The sequence below is a fragment of the Culex quinquefasciatus genome, chromosome 2 (genome assembly GCF_015732765.1).
Source record: "Culex quinquefasciatus strain JHB chromosome 2, VPISU_Cqui_1.0_pri_paternal, whole genome shotgun sequence".
Classification (NCBI taxonomy): Eukaryota; Metazoa; Arthropoda; class Insecta; order Diptera; family Culicidae; genus Culex; species Culex quinquefasciatus.
In genome coordinates, this window is record NC_051862.1 from 86,265,624 (window position 1) to 86,285,088 (window position 19,465).

Here is a 19,465-nt window from a genome sequence, read left to right on the forward strand (position 1 = left end):
TATAACATAAAGTTCTCTTTGAGGACGTTCGTTTTCGTTAAGCATTATTTCAAAACTGCTTAATACTGTTCAAGTTTTTTTAAAGCGAAGTCTCCACCAGCAAAATTCCTGGTCATGTTTTTGGTTCTATCGCTGATACGTGATGACGGTATGCAAAATCAGGAGTTTTCCCATGGATACGGGAGCTGAATTCATGTTCATGAACTCACATGTTTCACTTCTCCATTGCCTTCTTTAACTGCCGCAGAATTGATACTGTTGGTTTAGCAGCACCTTTCCACCTCAATGAACGGTCAGTGGAACTTCAGGTTCCTTCTAGCGGTTAATAATCAATTTAGATCGGATTTTTTTTTTTTCAATTCTTAAACCATTTTCGAGTGCAATTCTAATCCGGTCATGCCTTGTTCTTCGTATTGCTGATTCATTGTGCATACCAACCAATTGGAATCATTCCTTTCTCGTGCGTTCTTATCGTTCCATGCTTCGCTAATTAATGTTTTATCCAACGGTTATTGTAGTCAATAGTACGACGGCTCTTTTCCATTGCCAGCCGACTTTTCTACCGCTTCTGTTGTTGCACTGTTAGCCGCTGTACGTAGAACAGGTACTTCCGCATCAGCTCACCAAGGGCAAACAATTGTCGCTAGCCGGAAGTCTTAGTCCTGAAACCAAATTTATCAAAAAAGGCCGTCATCTAAACCAAATGAAGAAGTAAGCTTCACCACTTTGTTCACACAGTTTAAACCATTGACTGGTGCGCCTCTATTCAATATCTCGCTACACAATACACATTTTCGCCTGTGGTGTCCGGATCAAGAGCTTAACGCTATACCGACGTAATATTTAGATTAATGCTTAAGACGAGAGAAAGAAAAACGTGTGAGTTATACTATCGATTACGTGCCAACTACCTGCGCGCTGAGTCAACGCCGTGTTACTATATAGGTCAAAGAATGAAGGTATATCGGGCAATTGGAACAACTTACGCTCACTTCCGCCGGGACGACTCGCTGGCCGTCGGCGGCGGCGGCGGCCCGCGCTTGTGCAGATCCTCCAGGTAGCCCAGGATCATCTGCGAGCGCTCGGCATGCATGTGGCTCAGCACCAGGTAGCGCTTGTCGTTGCGCAGGATGTCCTCGATCTCGCGCAGGTGGTTCAGGTTCTCCCGGTACGTGTCCCAGCTCTTGTGGGTGATGAACTTGCACTCGTGCAGCAGCTCGCGGAACGACAGCTTCGCGTTCATCGCCTTGTCCTTGAGGTACTCGCGGAACTCGCGCTCGCACTGTGGAGTTGAACAAAGCAGGTTAGGTTGAAGGTTTGAACGGAACTCGCGTGACTTCTCTTACCCGTTCGCTGCTGTTGTACTTCAGGTAACGGGGATCCTCCCGAATGACCTTTTTGATGTCCTTCCATTGGGTTGTCAACTCGAGTGAAGAGATTTCGTCCAGCATTTCGCGGAACTTGTCACGCTTTTTCTTCACCAGGTTGCTGATGTGGTCGTTGAACAGTCTGAAATAAGGCAGATATTGATCACTTCTGCAAGAACCCAACCCTTGAACCGAACTTACCCCTCACGATCCTCGCGATCAAGCAGCTCGACCAGCTCCCAGCGGTGATCCTTCTTCAGCTGCTTCTTGACCTCCTTCCAGGTGAGCTCGGCGTTCCGTACCAGATCCGCTAGCAGTGCGTTGAAGTGACGAATCGCCTCGTCCCGCTGGTGGTGCTGCCGCTCCTTGTCCCGATCCCTAAGGTGGGTCGCCAGCGTACGCTGGACTTCTTTCTCACGCTCTTTAATACTTGCCTCGGCGCGGAGTCTTCTCTCGCGCTCCTTCTGCTGCCGCTCGGCTTCGTCGTCCGACGTCGGCGCTCGCTCGCCGTCCTCCTGTGTATCGAAAACCCCCTTTGTTAGATCCCACTACCTCGTCAAACCAACTGAACCTACCTCATCGAGACCCGCGTACTCGATCCGATCCGTGGACGATCCGCGCCGATCGCTCGATCGCTTGTCCCGCTTCTTGCGATCCTTGTCCTTGGCGCGCTTCTTCTCGTCCTTGAGGATCTTGATGTGTTCCTCGAAGAGGTCTTCACGTACGGCAGGGTCCGAAATGGCCCGGTATCGGCTGTCCGACTCCAGCCGCTTGCGCACATCGTGGAAGCGGCTGTGACGCGTAATTTCGCTTCGCTCGCGCAGCATCCCCAGGAAGTCTTTGCGAATCTATACAAGCATGCATGTTCAGAGGTTGTTGGAATTTGATGAAAAGAAGCAGAAAGAGGAAGGCTAGAATTAGTAACTAGGAACGTACAAGTGACCCTTATAGCTAACCTTATCAGACAACAGTGAGATCAAAATGTTTGAACTTTTAGCAAACTTCAAACATTTCACCTGAAACTTACGGAAGACACCAAGATTAGGCTGCAACAAAGAGTGATTATTCGCCGAAACAGAACAATAGCAGATGAACAGCTGTACCAACAAAACCACACAAGCTTCCCAGCTTTGGAGCAGGTTCGTGGTACAGCTGTTCGCAGTTGACCACAAGAGTCTCCACACGCCAAAAAGAAGGGGTCCATGATCTCGCTTTCAAAAAAGGGGGATTTTTTGTTGGTTGATTGTTACAATGTGACAATGTGTGTTCGAATAGTACCATTGCTTTCTCTCATCATCCAGAGGCCAGCCGGCTTTGCTTTTGGTAGGTAGGGTAGCGGAGAGTCGTGCCCAACACTAGACAACCACCACGACACACGACACAGAAGAGGACGCACAGCCAACGCCCAGAAGTGGTGCTGCTCCGACAGGATCGGCGTCGACGACGCAGGACAAGATTCTGCAGCTGCTGAAGGTGGTGGTGGTGGTGGTGGTGGTGGGAGACTGCAGCTGTGCGAACACCTGCTGGAGTTATATAACGTTGGATAACAAAGGTTGGCATACAGTATGATTTGATCAGCGAATGAAAAAGGGGAGAGATACTACAGTGGATATTCGGCTTAACGCTAAGAATGCATGCTAGATTCATACGGTGGCAGGCGGGAAAGATTTATAGTTTTCAACTGTGTATTTTTAGCAAACAATAATGCGCAGCACAATTCGAGCGTAAAGTGCGCTCATTGTCAAAGGAATCGTACCGCTAACTTTCGCAGATGCGCTACTTGTTTTATTTCTTCACACACGATAAGAATATTGTAGATTATCCCGACCAAGATGATGCTCTTTCATACACATGCAGCAAACATTCCAGATCGTGAAGAGAAGTTCATAACCAAATTGGCGACTGATTATTGTAGTATCCTTCAGACCGAACCTGAGACCGATAAGGGCATCAAACCATGTGAGGTAAAGTAATTCCGCCTAATCTAAGTTTTCAGACTTTTCCCCGACTTTTCCAGAAAACTCAATTAGGCATTTTTTTTTCTCTAAAGCAGCGATTCTCAACCTTTTTCTAGGCTGGTACCCCCTCCCATGTAAATCAAGTAGGCCCGGTACCCCCGTTGAGAATCGCTGCTCTAAAGAATGATTTCAAACAAAAAACTCTCTATAAGAAAAGTCAATATCAACGACCAAAAAAAATCTAAATTGATTTTAAAAAATCCAACAATTGGCAATTTTCGTAAACACAGGAACTGAACAACAAATAAAAAAAAATACTTCAAAAATGGAAATTCAGTATTATGATTCAGAGTAGAAACACAAACAATTAATCCTTGAAAAAAAAAATCGAAAGTTCAACAATACTTATAACTTTCATGTTATTTTATAAATTGGCAAACGTATAGCACAGACAAACAGACGGGACACTCGAGTTCGGAACCATCGTCCTTCAATAACCGAGCCATAACGGTTATTTCAAATGCAATTTAGCTTCGGCATCTACTCACCCGGCGCTGATGGCGCTGCTGTCGTGACAGCTCGCCCGTCTTTCCTCAGTGTGTGTAATGCGAGGTGTAATGTGTTTTTGTTGTTGTAAAGTTGAGCGTGAGCACGTGGCAGCAAATGAAAACAAAAATATGACAGAATTCAGGAATTCTAACGGTGATCCACAATCCAGGCTTTGCGAGACAAGATTGAGGCAGTTTCGACCAGAGTCAGATGAGCGGCTGACTAGCGAAGACATACCCTTTGCCCCACTATTAACCCGATAGGCCTGCCGCTGCCGAGGCTGCTGATGAGGCGTCCGCTACTACGGAGGAAGCCAGATTGTGTGGTGAAGTCATCTCTTTCGAAGCAACCTTGGAGCAATTGCTGCTTAGATTGCTGCTGCTGGTCGTCATTTTGGCGATGTTGCGTCGATCGTGAGCGCCACTCAATCTTCATCCACAGTTGTTCTGTTTCAACTTAACTACTCCGTGGACACGTTTCCCGCGGATGTTTCGAAACGCCCATCGTTGGGATAAATTCCGGTAGATTTGAATTGATTTTTTTTCTATTTCGGCGGCCACTACTGGTGTTTTCGTGACTTATATCTTGTTGATCAGGTGTAATCTTGTTGATCAGGTGTAATGTGTAATCAGAAGTAATGTTGGACAGTTTTTGGGAGCAACGGGGAGGACCAGTGGTTTGGTCTCTGTCGTTGCGGTTGTAATGCGTCGTTGCTGATGCTGCCGCATGGTTTGGCCGTCATCTTCGGCCGTCGGTGTTAATGTTTATTTTTATTTCATCGAGTACTGAAGATAAGCAACAACAACATTATTTAAATCAGCTGTTGATGTTTACAATCGTTAAGGCTTGATTGTCTCACGCATACACTGACATGACACATGACATTAATGGGTTTGTATAGGTATGTTTGGGCTGCGCTTCGGCATAAGCTCACCAGGCAGCGCTGGCGTCGCCGTGATTTGGTGGTTTGATGAAGGACGATGATTTTCAAAAATTATTTGTATAGAGAGTCACGTCTGTTTGTCTGTGCGTATAGTTTTGAATACATCGTTTCAAACGGAAATGGCAAAAGGTTAAAGATAACTGAATCTAAAATTTCATTCCTATTTTTCCCACTTATTTTAAGATTTTTTTTGAAGAGACAAATTTAAAAAAAAAATTAGCAATAACTCAAAATTTCTTGGATTATTTTTTTTTCCAGGTTAACATTTTCTTTATGTTTTCAAAATGAGTTTTTCAATTTTGGATTTTATTCGATATTTAAGTTTTCCGAAAGCTGAAAGTAATGCTTTATCTCTAGAAAGTAATTTACCCATACTCACAAAAAAAGTTCAAGGGCAACATTTGATAAAAAATATATTTGGAATTACTGAATAAATTTATTTAAACAATTAAAAATATTTATAAAAAGAAACCATTGTCAAACTCAAGTTGGAATCTGTTTTTAAATATTCTATCTATGTGACAAAATAAAATAGAATCATAACTCTAAGCTGGGCATAAGGCTCTATTTTTATTTAGTTTTTTATTAACTTTACCTCTTGTTGATAAACAGAAATAAATAGAGATCATTTGATTCATAAAAAATATTATGAAAATCTGTGTCAACTGCATCCAACATTTATTAAGATTTTGAGTGCCTTAAACAGCTTTTCGATACTCAAATATACTGCCCACCATTGAAAAAACGGCTAATATCCACTTTTGACAAAAACGAGATATTAGCACCGGGTGATAGAGGATGTTCCAACGCATCTTCTGGAACTTGAATTTTGCTGAAATATTGTTTGGACTTGGCTGCCGATGCGAAACACCAAACGGCTAATATGCCACTCTTATGGGAAATTGCCTTGGCGCAGATTTTGTGACAAACACTAAAACGCGTTTTTCTCGGAATACTTGATTTGGCATAATAGCCGAATTTTCAATAGGGACGTGGCGTTACATCGTGCTGCCACCTGGTTTTTTTAAGCGCAAGAGTGGAAAAGTGCTGAGTCATCGTCTAAAAATAGACGGCGTCCTATCTCGCCCAGCAAAATGAAGTCGATAAAGTAGTCGGTTTCGATGAGAAAAAGTGGAAAACGTGGTTTAAAAATAGCGACGCCATCCCCCTATTATGGGCAGTATATTGAAATAGGGGGATGGCGTCGCTATTTTTAGACCACATTTTCCACTTTTTCTCATCGAAACCAACTACTTTATCGACTTCATTTTGCTGGGCGAGATAGGACGCCGTCTATTTTTAGACGATGACTCAGCACTTTTCCATTCTTGCACTTAAAAAACCAGATGGCAGCACGATGTAACGCCACGTCCCTATAGTGAAAACAACCTTAAAGAAGAATGGGCGAATTTGGTCCAAGGATGTACACGAACGGGACCAACTTTTTTCGAAAGATCTCGCCGAGACATGAAAATAGTCTTCTGGACCAACTCTATAAACCCCGGGGTTCAAAAGTTACAAGTTGTTGAAGTTTGAGCATTCCCGCATAAAGATTTCTGATGAACTTACAGTAAATTTTAACGTTACAAAACGATAAAATATATTGTCATTTTGACAGTGTTTTAACAGTAGACAGCATCGTTTTTTAAGATAATTTGCGTCGTATTTTGGGATTTTACCATAAAAAAGGGGGGTTGTTATGCACCGGTACCATAAAAATTTCGAAATTTTTCCATACATTTTTTTTCCAAATACGACGCATTTTACTGTTAATCTAATGTTGCATTTTTCATCCAAAACTCGCCCTGACAATATGAAACATCATACATTTATAATAAATACAGCAAGCATTACAATGGATTGCACAGTCAATTTACAGTTCTTCATAGTTTTTTCCATACTAAATAGTACTGTTTAAACTATATTCGTACAATGAAATAAATAATAACTACAGTAGTTTTTATTGTTTTTTATACTGTTTATTTTTTATTCCTCACTAAATGATGCTGCTAAAACTATTTACACACAGTAAAAGGAATCCTAAATACACTTCTTTTGATAGTAATTAGTGAGTTTTTTTTAAATTACTCTTTAATTTCACTTAATTTTGCACTTTCTTTTCGCGTCGTTTTCTTTGGTAATTCCGGTTCAATCTCGTCATCGATTACACCGATCGATGTAATCGGTACACGTTCCTCCTCGGGTCCTCGGGACATTGCACTCCATCCGTAGATTCCTAACTGCCCAGCAGTTTGTGTTTGTCGTTCCTGTCGTCTGGAAACATCGGGTCAATTCGGTGATGTCCTCAATTCTGAAATTATAAACACTCAATTAAAAACAATCTACACTTTCTCCATCCGACACAACTTACGTATAGCTATTTGTCTCCAGAAGTACGGCCGGTTCGAAGTGCTTCTTCAGCGAGAGATTTCACTTGTTGCACGTCGTTGCGCTATGGTATCGCCTAACCCTCGTTGCACTGCCGGCAGTTTGAGTCCAGTGCGTCTGCACATCCCTAACAAACACCAGGAACGGAACGCCGACAGCGATCTGGAATTCCCACAGCCGGTGCCGGTTCTGTAGCAGCCAGAAAATCAGGAGAGAAAATCAATCAATTAAAGATAATTCACCTAAAAACTAAGCAAAAACACATATATTATTGTTCACACAAAATATCCGGGACAAAACTAGATGGTAGCAACACAAAAGGCTCGAATCGCGAGACGCGAAAAATTGGGAACATTGGGGTGAAATGGTTTATTCAACTTTTTTAAAGGCTAAAAGTAATCAATTTAGTTAATATTAGATTAATCTTAGCATGCAAATTAGTTGGAAAGTATATACAAAGCCTTCTCCCAACAAATACTGTTCAAATAGAGCGGTTTTTTTTTTAATTTTCCAAAAGTTAAATGTACAATTTTACCCCTATGTGCCTCATCTTTGGAGGTTTTCGCGAGTCGCGTTCTGTGTACAAACGAAAATAAATTGAATCCGTAGTTTTATTGTTAATTTGATTTTGGTTAACCGCGGTGAATTTTCTTGTAATAATTCGAACTGTCAAAAATCCACCAAAGCATATATCGCATTGATCACCCAAAAAACTGTGGTAGAAAAGTATCCACCGGTAGATGCTTTGGTGGATTTTAGACAGTTCGAATTATTATTTCAAGAAATTCCACCGCGGTTAACCAAATCAAATTAACAATGCAACTCGTATGTTTAGGCGAACAGCGCGCCGCCCGGAAAATATCTCCTGCTGCGTAGTTGGATTCCGAATAACCGTAAATTTCCAAAGTAAAAAATCCATTACCGTTAAAACTCACCCTAAGTTGCTAAAAATTTTGAACATCTCTTAGCCAGATTTGTCTCTCGGAAGGTTTGTCCAACCGTTCGACACTTTGCAAGCCTTAAAGTGGCCATGATGGGTGCCGGGAATGCCGCAGCAGGAGCGGACCGTCCGAACAGCTCCACCCGGTGAAAGAAGTCCCTGTTAGAGAGAAAAAAACACTAAAAGTTTGTTTATGTATTTTTCTCAAACTGGAAAATTGATGCTGCTTCGGGGAAGGATACGACGACGCAGGAATCTACGAATAATCCCGGACGTGCGAACGGTCTTGTTTTTTTTGCAAGCAGTGAACATAATGTTTAATATTTGGCACCCTCCGCAAAAGTCAAACCAGTACCAGTTGCTGGCGGATCTTTTTCCGGAAAAGACCTTTGAGAAGGCTGCCGAAAAATGTCAACAAATCACTTGATGCATTGGAAATACAGGAAATACATCGAACGCGGCTGGCAACTTTTTCCAAACCAGGCCCGTGATACTGACGTAGCTTGCTGAAGCCGCCACCAAATATTTGGTGGCGCTGTTTCGGGAATAACATTTCAGAGGGTCACAAATCAAAATATAATAAGTCTTATTTAATTTTTTGGAAAATAATCCTGTAGCTGCTCATATTGATTCTTTTCATTAAAATAAACCATAAATGCCGCCAACAACAATATATGTTTAGCATCAGGTCTCAGGAAAAGCTTCCCAGCAGGTGTCTATTTCAAATCCTCTGAAATGTCTTCCGCAAATTCTTATTTGGCCAATGAACTTACAGATCATCATAATGTTAATTTAAATCTACAATTTGAGGCGGTTGAGCTCAACCATGTTGTTGGGAAACCTTAAGAGCGAGTCCACGAACATGGCATAGCCCATTGTTAGGGACGTTGTGGGGCTTTACAAAAAAGCATGTTTTTGAGTCAAACAAACCAACTTCTATGGTACCCCGTGGTTTCAATGTGTTGGTAAATTTTCGACAAGAAAGCCAGAACAGCTGTTTTTAGACATAAAAGTTCAAATTTAGAAACTAATGTTGTTGTTTTGCGTCTATTCCTACTGAAACAAATTAAAAAATATTCAAATATTGTTCAAAAACATTGCTAAAATCACTTATCAATTCACCCCATGTGTCTCGATTTGCCCCGGATAATGATACACATTTAATTTTATTTTAACTAACGAAACAAAAATAAAGAAAAAACATATTTTCGTCCTTTCGATTTTGCGCCCTTTTCGTCATGTTACTCCCCATAATTTTGACACTAGACACCAAAACTTTGGTACTTTTAAGGCTTCAGTGACATTGTATGCAGATGACAGCCGAAGCATCCGCGTGTTCCAAACCGATCCGCACACGCACAAATTATCTTCAACCGACGACAACGATGGAAACTGCCACGGAGGTGCGAGCGGCCTGAACAACCGTACACGGCCGCATCCAACTTCTCCACCATCCAAATACTTACCTTAAGTCTTTGAAGTCGCCGGATGTAGAAAATCCCCAATTACACGCGGAAAAACGAATCGAACACAACGAAAGAACATGCTGCAAGCACGCGCGAGTGAAAAAAATGACAGCTCGCTTCAATCATGGTGCGTTCGTTTCATGAGCGTCGGCTGCACATAGATTCAGAATCATGGTGCGTTCGTTTTGTGATCCTTGTTCCTTGTGTTTTTTTTTAATTTTGAGTAAAAATGTTGAAATGTTGAATTGTTTAAATGTTTAAATGTTTAAATGTTTAAATGTTTAAATGTTTAAATGTTTAAATGTTTAAATGTTTAAATGTTTAAATGTTTAAATGTTTAAATGTTTAAATGTTTAAATGTTTAAATGTTGAAATGTTTAAATGTTTAAATGTTTAAATGTTTAAATGTTTAAATGTTTAAATGTTTAAATGTTTAAATGTTTAAATGTTTAAATGTTTAAATGTTTAAATGTTTAAATGTTTAAATGTTTAAATGTTTAAATGTTTAAATGTTTAAATGTTTAAATGTTTAAATGTTTAAATGTTTAAATGTTTAAATGTTTAAATGTTTAAATGTTTAAATATTTAAATGTTTAAATGTTTAAATGTTTAAATGTTTAAATGTTTAAATGTTTAAATGTTTAAATGTTTAAATATTTAAATGTTTAAATGTTTAAATGTTTAAATGTTTAAATGTTTAAATGTTTAAATGTTTAAATGTTTAAATGTTTAAATGTTTAAATGTTTAAATGTTTAAATGTTTAAATGTTTAAATGTTTAAATGTTTAAATGTTTAAAAGTTTAAATGTTTAAATGTTAAATATTTGTTAATTTACGGATTTGTTGATTTGAATTGTCCGCTGATTGGAATGCTCGCTAATTCGAACGAATTCTAATTAAAAAGCACTCAACCGTCAATGCCAGTTATCAAACTGATGTTGACGTTTCAACACCATTGTTCGACAATTTCCGAACACGTGGTTTCAAGCTTTTGACAGCTGTCGGTTGTTCCAATTAGCGAATTTGGATTTTCTCATTCGAATTCAGTTCCATTCGAATTAGCAAATCCGCTCTGTACTATCCAGACTCGATTATCCGATGTCTCGATTATCCAAAGTCTGGATTATCCAAAGTTCCGATTATCAGAAGATTTTTTTTTCGTTTTTTCTTTTTCTTGATTTTAAATAACATTAAATTCGAGTTCTGCGACACCATTTCAAGCAAAACAATGTAAATGAGCCAAAGCAGAATTGTAAATATAGATTCTGTCCTGCTCGTTCCTAATGTAAACATACACTGACGTAAGCAGGATAGACTGTTTGTTTATATTTTAATATTTTAATATTTTAATATTTTAATATTTTAATATTTTAATATTTTAATATTTTAATATTTTAATATTTTAATATTTTAATATTTTAATATTTTAATATTTTAATATTTTAATATTTTAATATTTTAATATTTTAATATTTTAATATTTTAATATTTTAATATTTTAATATTTTAATATTTTAATATTTTAATATTTTAATATTTTAATATTTTAATATTTTAATATTTTAATCTATATATATAAAAAATTTCGATGGTTTTGTTCGAACGCGAATCAGTTCACTACGGAGCGTCGGATTGAGGTGCTCTTTGTTGCGTTGGGATCGTATATGTCCAAGGAAGGTTTATATGCTAAAAAATTCTACTTTGGCCACTCTGGAACCGATTCCGGAGCATCTGCAGATTGTATGGGAAAATTTACGTAAAATCAAATTTTGATCACAGGAGGCTGAATTAGCAAACAAGCATTAAACGTCAGGAAAATTAAAAAGGGCAAGACGAAGTTTGCCGGGAAGAGCTTGTATTTTAATATATTAATATTTTAATATTTTAATTAAATATTTTAATATTTTAATACTTTAATATTTTAATACTTTAATATTTTAATACTTGAATATTTTAATATTTTAATGTTTTAAGATTTAAATATTTTGATATTTTAATATTTTTTTGTGGAACAGTTTAATATGTAAAAATTCAAGTATTTTAATGTTTTAATGCTTAAGTTTTAAAAATAATTTGATTTGGTTTGATTTGAGATTTTCACAAAATCGTTTGTGAAGTTTTGTATTTAAAATATAACTCGTTTTTAAATACTTTTATTACTTGATTCAAATTATTAAAAAAAAAAGTTCACATTACGCAACTATAACATTACAATGAAACTTACTGTAACAAAAAATTGGAAAAAATGCATTATGAGATTTCCAATACAAAATCCATAATATTTGCTGTATTAATGAATTGTATAGTAGCTTCATCGCCATTCCAGTAAAGTTCGAAAAAGTCAACAATAAACTTCCCATAAATATTACAATATGTATTGTAATTGGATGGTTTTAACAGTGCAAATCATCATACATTTTTATGCGGGTTTTGGGTAAAAATGTACGAAAAATCGTATTTTTGCTATTTCTAAAATAATTTCTAAAATCTCTGTTTCATTATGGATTTCGATTTTCTTGACTTCATTCGACGCGTATCAGCAAAAACTATGAATTCTGATATGTCTGATATGTCCCGCATGGCTTCAGTGAGTATGGTAGACTACTATGCTGATGTGTTGGAGTGTCCTGGGTTCTCCTAGGACTCCCTGGAGTTAAGACCTGTGGGTCTACTACCGTAACAAGCAAAATGTCGACCGGTTTTGACAACGGAACATACCCACATAGCTTCAGTGAGTGTGGTAGACTACTTTGCTAATGTGCTAGGATATCCTGGGTCATCCAAGGACTCCCTGGAGTTATGATCTGTAGAGCTACAGTCGTAACAAGCAAGAGGTCAACGGTTTTTGACCCCGGAACATACCCGCATAGCTTCAGTGAGTGTGGTAGACTGCTTTGTTAATGTGTTGGGATGTCTTTGGTCATCGTAGGACTCCCTGGAGTTATGATCTGTAGGTCTACGGCTGTTACAAGGACTCCCTGGAATGGTCCAGAAGCCTACTCACTGAAACCATGCGGGTATGATCAGTGGTCAAAAACCGCCGACATCTTGCTTGTTACGGCGGTTGATTCACCGGTCTTAACTCCAAGGAGTTCTCGGATGACTCAGATCATCCCAATAAGTTGTTACAACATTGCACTGAAGCCTTCCATACTCACTGAAGCAGTCTGGGTCGGATCCGGTTTCAAAACCTTGAAGTTTCGATTTGTTTATATGGGATGCCTCTTGCACAAACGGTTCAAACGGATAAAAACAAGAGAAATCATGTTTCAATCATGCTAAGACATATCAGAACTCAAAGTTTTTGCTGATACGCGTCGAATGAAGTGAAGAAAATCTAAATCTATAATGAAACAGAGATTTTATAAATGATTTTAGAAATAGCAAAAATACGATTTTTCGTACACCCAAAATGCTCAAACTTCAACAACTTGTAACTTTTGAACCCCGGGGTTTATAGAGTTGGTCCAGAAGACTATTTTTCATGTCTCGGCGAGATCTTTCGAAAATAGTTGGACCCATTCGTGTACATCCTTGGACCAGCTTCCATGCAAATTTGCCCATTCTCCTTTAACGTTAGTTACCCCGCCCGTGTGGATCAATCGGACCGCGCACTGGACTCACAATCCAGAGGTTGCTGGTTCGAATCTCGCGGCGGGCGATCTAAAATTCTTTGTGTAAATATGGGTATCCGGCACCGTCGCTCCGCGCCGTACTCAAACACTTAGGAGCCCAGGGCGGCGAAGTACTTGTAGTTAAAAGGAAGACACTAGTGGTTGGTACTAGCAATGGTGGCCGACAGCTATAAAGTCAACTTCGTCGTTTACTAAAGCAGAATTGAGAATTGAAAATTGTACAAAATATTACAAAATTATTCAAGAGTTAACATTAATTTTCAAGCAAGGATGCTTGGAATTCCCTACCTTTTCCCGATTTTTTGCGGATTTTGAGGAATTCCCGACTTTTTCCTGACTTTCCCGATTTCCCGATTCGAGTGGCCACCCAGGCCTAATAGGACCTTTTGAAAAAGTAAGCGTGAATTAAAAATAGGAAAAAAAATCATTCAGTGAGAATTATTTATAAATCGCAAAAAAATATATAGTATTGTTTTGAGTCAACATTTGCGGAACATTTGCAGAAATTTGCAGATTGCAATGAAACTTTGTAGACACGTTATCTTAGGCCTTCTTCTTTTGTATATGGAGTCAACTGTACTCGAACATGACATTTGAGAAGGGCGTAAGTTATTTACATATTTTCGTATTTTGTAATTTAAAAATTACTGTATCTCGAAGCCGTTGCATCGTATGTATCAAAAAGTGGTCAACGACAAACTTGTATGAAATTGGACGGGCTTTCTAAAAAATAAAACTGAAAAATACACGTCACTATCATGAGATTTTTTTTAATATTTAGGTTTAAAAGTTAAATTTGAAGGTGATGTCACGATTTTTTTCGTTCAAAATTTTTGAGGAAAAAGCCTAAAATGTTACAAAAAGACTCACGAAAAATGCAGGATGGTATGTCTCTCCTAAAAAAATACAAAAACCATTTACTTAAACTGTTTTTTTTTTTTTTTTTTTGAAAAGTGGTCTAACCGTCAAAATGTTCAAAAACCGATAGTAAGAATCGGTTCCCCAGACAATTTTACATAAAAGTCTCCATATTGACCTTTGTGTTCTGTCCAATTCTTGTGAAGATACAGCGGTTTTAACCCTCTAACGCCCAGAACTGTTTGCTTATCGTAAAAATAGTAAATGGCTTAATTTTGGTACAATAATGCAGGAAATACTTTACTTTGACTCACAAACATCGAATTGAGGCAAAAAAGTAGAATTTGAAGTGGTGCACCAGAGCTCCATCAGGAAGATGAGCAACTTTTTTTTTAACCACAAAATCTCGTTTTCTTCAAATCTATTGGTTCATTTGTTTGAAAACGCTTCGAAATGTGTTAAAAATTACTTATTCTTTGCTGTAAGACCATATTTCTGAAGTATTAACTACAAATTCTAAAATTTTGCATTTTCAGGTTTCTTGATTGGCTCATTCAAAACCCACAAACAACCATTTTCATGAAAAATGAGGAAAATAATAAAATTATCGGTCTAATAACAATGTTTTGTCTTGTTTATGAATAGTCAAAACGTTTATAAACTTTTGTTTTGATAAAAATAAGCTTTTTCTGTAATTTAGAAAAAAGTGCTCCTGAATATTTAGTTGCTCATATGCCTAGGTGGTGCTCTGGTGCACCAAATGAAAAAGGTTGAAAAACACTTAAAACCGGTCCAAACTAACAATGTTATTCACAGGGGTTCTTGTCCAAGGTTCAAATGATAGCAAAACATTTTTTGTTTCATAAAATTTTGTGTTTGGTATTTTTTACGGGCTTTCGAAAACAGGTCTTATTTATTTTCCTAAAATTGGCCCATTTTTGTTTACATTTCACACTGTAACTTTGCTTGTGCTTAACCAAATTTGATGAAATTTGGGGAGATGTTAGTATACATTCTACATGAACACCTGCAACTTAAAGCATCATGAAAAATTGTGTCAGTTCCGAGATATTTGAATTCAAAGTTTTGGTGCTCTGGAGTAACCATGGGCGTGAGAGGGTTAAAAATAAAAATGTTGAAAAAATAGGGTTTTTGCTATTTCTAAATGACAGGCATGATTTTTCAGCCTCGAAAATATTTTTACCGGAAAGCTCGTCCGATTTCCTATAAATTTGCCTATAACAGCATCTGAATTAGGTATGCAATCGAATGCTCATAACAGAGAATAGTATACAGCCGGGAAAGGAGGCGTCTTACCGGTTTCAGTGGCCAAGAAACCACCACCTCTGGTGGTAAAAATTACGAGCTACGCCAGGATGAGAAGTGTAATGTCGTCGTGCACAGTCAGGCCAAGATACAAGCTGCTGCTGACACCGTTTGGGATCAAAATGCTGTATCTCTCCGAGGAGCGTTTTGAAACCGGGCGGACTTGATTGCGATCAAATTGGAGTTCTATACCCACTATAGAAGAACTGGATGCTGTGGAGATGCAATTCATCAAGCCTCCTCGGAAACCCCGTACATTGTTACGTTCCCTAAGGGGTACACCAACCAAAAGCGGCTGAGTGAAATCAAACGCTTGAAAGCATTACACAGTGCACCAACTGCTTGCAGCTGGGTCAAGGTACCAGGAACTTTCATCTCAAGGTCTCCTCTCCTTCCGCCTTGGAGGTCAAACAAAAAATCAAACCATCCACATTAACGAACCCCGGGTCTTTTGTGGTCTCTATTGCAAGTTTCTGCTCGAACCTAGGAGTCCGAAGGCTTGAACGGGGAGAGCACCCAAACCTCTTTCTACTCCAAGGAACCTTCCACCCCAGTGTTTGAACTGACGACCTTTGGATTGCGAGTCCAACCGCCGCCAGCGATTCCACCGGAGTAGGTTTGGTGACGACTCCTACACCTGGAAACGACTTAACGGCCTAACAACCAAGGCCGGGACCGACATTTTACTTCCTCATCCGATGGAAGGTTGCAGCAGATGGGAATCGAACCCAGAATCATCCGCTTACAAAGCGGACAGCGTAACCATTCGGCCACGCACTGCCTTGGAGGTATTGCCGGCGATATCGCCAGTGTTTTTTGGCTGCTTCCTGTTTCAGAGGTTACTTCCTGCGGGAAATGGTTTTGGATCTTTGGATGACGGGAACCGCGCTCGGCAACGGAGGAAAATCCGCCGAAGTGAACGCAGGTACCGCCGGATTCCCTTTGTCCGTCTTCCAGATGATCGGCTTCGGTTTTGACGCCTGTTGCCGTCATCGAATGAATATTATGAATTATTCTGCTCGTTTGGGGCAACTGCGTTCCAGACCTTCGTGAGACCCAGCGCCTCCACAGTTATAGCACCTCTCCTTGAAGTGACAGGCCCCATAACCCAAATGCAAGCAATTCTTGCATTGTGTCACGTGAGATCTGCTGTTCCGGTAGGCCTCCCACCGGACGATGACTGGACCCACCCTCTTCACTGTACTCAGCTCTTTGAGACTGGTATGTCCCTTGGGGAAGAGAACGACATGGTCGTTTCTTAAGCGTTTCTATATGGAATTTTTCGTTTTTCGTGGCTCGATGAACGCTGGAAACCTGGATCAGAAAGCATTAGCTATAACAAACGATAAACCAAAACTATAAATCTTTCAGCTCTGCCACCCACATCAAACAACGCCTCCCAACTCCAGGCCGGAGCTGGATTCCCGCCCTAACGTCCACACTATCTCAGTATTCTGTACAGTCCTCAAAACATCGCAACAATCGTAGTCATCTGGGGCAGAGACCCCAAAAACACCCCGTTGGCACTAACCTGCTCCCGGCGGTTCTGCTTGTCCTCCTTTTCGCGCTTCCGCACCTCCACGATGAACTCGTTGAAGAGACTTTCCCGCTCGCGGATCTTCTCAATCACCTTGAAGCGGTCGTCCTTGCCGTACCTTTGGGCAAACTCACTGAACGAAGATCTGGGGAAGGGAAAGAGGACGGGTTGAAATGTTTGCGATTCTCTTTAGGCGTTTTAAGGGGGTGAACTCACTTTCCGTGCAGGTTGACCGCCTCCAGCAGCGATCGGTACTCTTCGCGCTTCATCTTCATCTTGTTTTTCTTCTCCTTGCGCTCCTCTTCGGCGCGATCCTTGACGTACTTTTCAAACACCTGTTTGCGCTCCTTCGATGTGAGCAGCAGGTAGCGCGGGTCGAACACGATCTTGTGCAGCTCCTTTTCCCAGGTGCTGAACGCGGACACTTCCTTCTCCTTCAGCATCTCCTTGAAGGACTTCATGCGCACGTCCAGCGGCACAAGGGCGCGCTCACGCGAGGCACGCGCTTCGGCTTCCATGGCGAGGGCCTCCTTTTCCGGATCGTTTCCGCCCTTCGAAGCCGATGCGGCCGTTTTGATGGCCGCTTCGACGTCGGTTTTGAACTTTTTGCTGGGCACTTCTTCGACCTCGTCGGTGCTGGATTCCGACTCGGACTGCTTCTCGACGACGTCCATCGCGATCGCGGTTGTTTTCGAGCTTTGCGCTGCGGCGGAGACGGCAGAGGAGGCGGCGGCGGTGGTGGCCACTTCGGTGGGTAGCTCCTTGGCGGGGACATTTCCGAGCAGCTGCTGGGGCGGAACGGAGATGGCTTTGTCCACGTCGGCACGCTCGCGGAGATCATCTGGACGTTCCCAGACGGAGGTCCGCGACGATGGGTTGTAGAAGAAGACGCGCCCGTCGCCGGTCCACACGACGCACCAGGGCGTTCCGCTGATCGGGGTGCTGGAAATCGGACGACTCTTGTCCAGCGGTTTGGCCGCTTTCGCTTTTTCCTCTTCCTCTTTTTTCTTCTTTTCCGCTTCGGCCTTTTTCTTCTTTTCGTCCTCCTGCTTTTCGCCGGCCTTGGCCATGAACTGGTTCAACTGGTCAAAGACCATGCCCGGAGCGCCTCCGATCTGTTGCAGACGAATGGGAGCGGCCGCGCCGGCCATTTGCGGTGGGAACTGCTGAATCTTGACGCCTCCACCCATCTGCGGTGCTCCTTGCAGTGGAGGAATGATTGGCATCTGGGGCGGAATTGGCGGAGCGATGAACGGTGGGATAACCTTTGGCTTCTGGCGAGCGTTGTAAACGGCTAGTTTGGCCACTGAAAGAAAGAATCGAAACGTAAGGGTTTTAACCATTCAAAAACAAACCTAAATCCAACTCACTCTCCATGTCCTTGATGGCCTGCGGCTTCTCCCAAACACTCTCGCCCTTGGACGCGTTGTAGTAGTACGGCCTGCCATCCGGAGCTTTGTGTTCGGTCCACTCGGACGCCTTCGCCGCCACTGCCGGATCAATTTCCGTGATTTTAATCTCGGCAATCGCTTTCGCGGGATCCATCAGCGGAGACGGTGCCGGTGGCCACTGGCCAGCCCCGGAAGCAGCTGCTGCAGCCGCCGCCGCAGCAGCATTCCAAGGTGGGAAATTGGAAAAGTTCGGCGGGGGCATTCCGAACGGTGGCATCGAACCCATCCCAAAACCGGGCGGCGGTCCCGAAAAGCGCGGCACCGAAGAGGCCAACGCAGGGGGCGTTCCGTTAGCTTGCATTTGCGAGACGACCGACGCGAGCGAGGGAATTTCCGGCTTCTGCTGAACCGGAGCCACTGTCGCCGCAGCCGCCGCCGCCGCTGCCTGCTGCTTATTCATGGCCTCAACTTCCGCCTGAGTCATAACCTGAACGTTCAATCCCTCCGGCCGGGTCCACGTCGTCTCCCTACTAATCGCGTGGTAGTAATACGACTTGCCCTCCGCCGTTTTCGTTTCAACCCACAGTTCCTGCGCCGGAGCCGCCGCCGGAGTGGCCAACAGTGGGACAGGATTCCCAAGCTGCATCCGGACCGCTCCCCCCGGCGGCATCTTCAACAGCGACGGAGGATTCGCCAGCAGTGGCACCTTCCCCCCGATGTCGTTAGCCATGGAAACCGGCATGCCCACGTCGATGGCCATCAGCGCCGGAACTCCTTCCGTTTTCGACTGATGGAGCAGCTGCTGAGGTTGCTGTGGTTGTACCATGGATACCGCCGGAGCCTCTTCGTTAATCGCCATTTCTACGTCCGATATCGCGTGTTCCGCCGCGACTGCAGGTTTCTGGGCTGCGTCCACTTCCGGCACATCGTTTTCACTAGTTTCCATCGGAGTTTTGGCCGGAAATGTGGGGAAATTTCACGGTTTTTTACCAAACTTTTGCCTCTCACTGACCAAACTTGAAAATGAACGCTGTCAAAACAAATGATTTTGCTCTGGGGTGGACCCAGGTGGTGAATTTTTGCTTGACCAGTGATGCCAGAAATGTC

General features: G+C 41.6%; 1 protein-coding gene and 1 long non-coding RNA gene across 2 annotated transcripts; both read right to left on the reverse strand.

Moving 5' to 3' along the window:
- Nucleotides 1-725: 725 nt before the first annotated feature.
- LOC6037719 (transcription elongation regulator 1) lies at nucleotides 726-19,394 on the reverse strand. The gene is made up of 7 exons (XM_001847548.2): nucleotides 18,338-19,394; nucleotides 17,184-18,273; nucleotides 16,962-17,112; nucleotides 1,943-2,215; nucleotides 1,569-1,882; nucleotides 1,347-1,509; nucleotides 726-1,282 (listed from the first exon to the last, which is right to left on the reverse strand). The coding sequence occupies exons 1-7, from the start codon at nucleotides 19,302-19,304 to the stop codon at nucleotides 989-991; spliced, it is 3,252 nt and encodes a 1,083-aa protein (XP_001847600.2). The 5' UTR covers nucleotides 19,305-19,394; the 3' UTR covers nucleotides 726-988.
- Nucleotides 6,775-9,900, reverse strand: LOC119768105. The gene is made up of 2 exons (XR_005277922.1): nucleotides 9,612-9,900; nucleotides 6,775-7,394 (listed from the first exon to the last, which is right to left on the reverse strand). It is a non-coding gene; the product is annotated as an uncharacterized LOC119768105 (long non-coding RNA).
- Nucleotides 19,395-19,465: the final 71 nt, after the last annotated feature.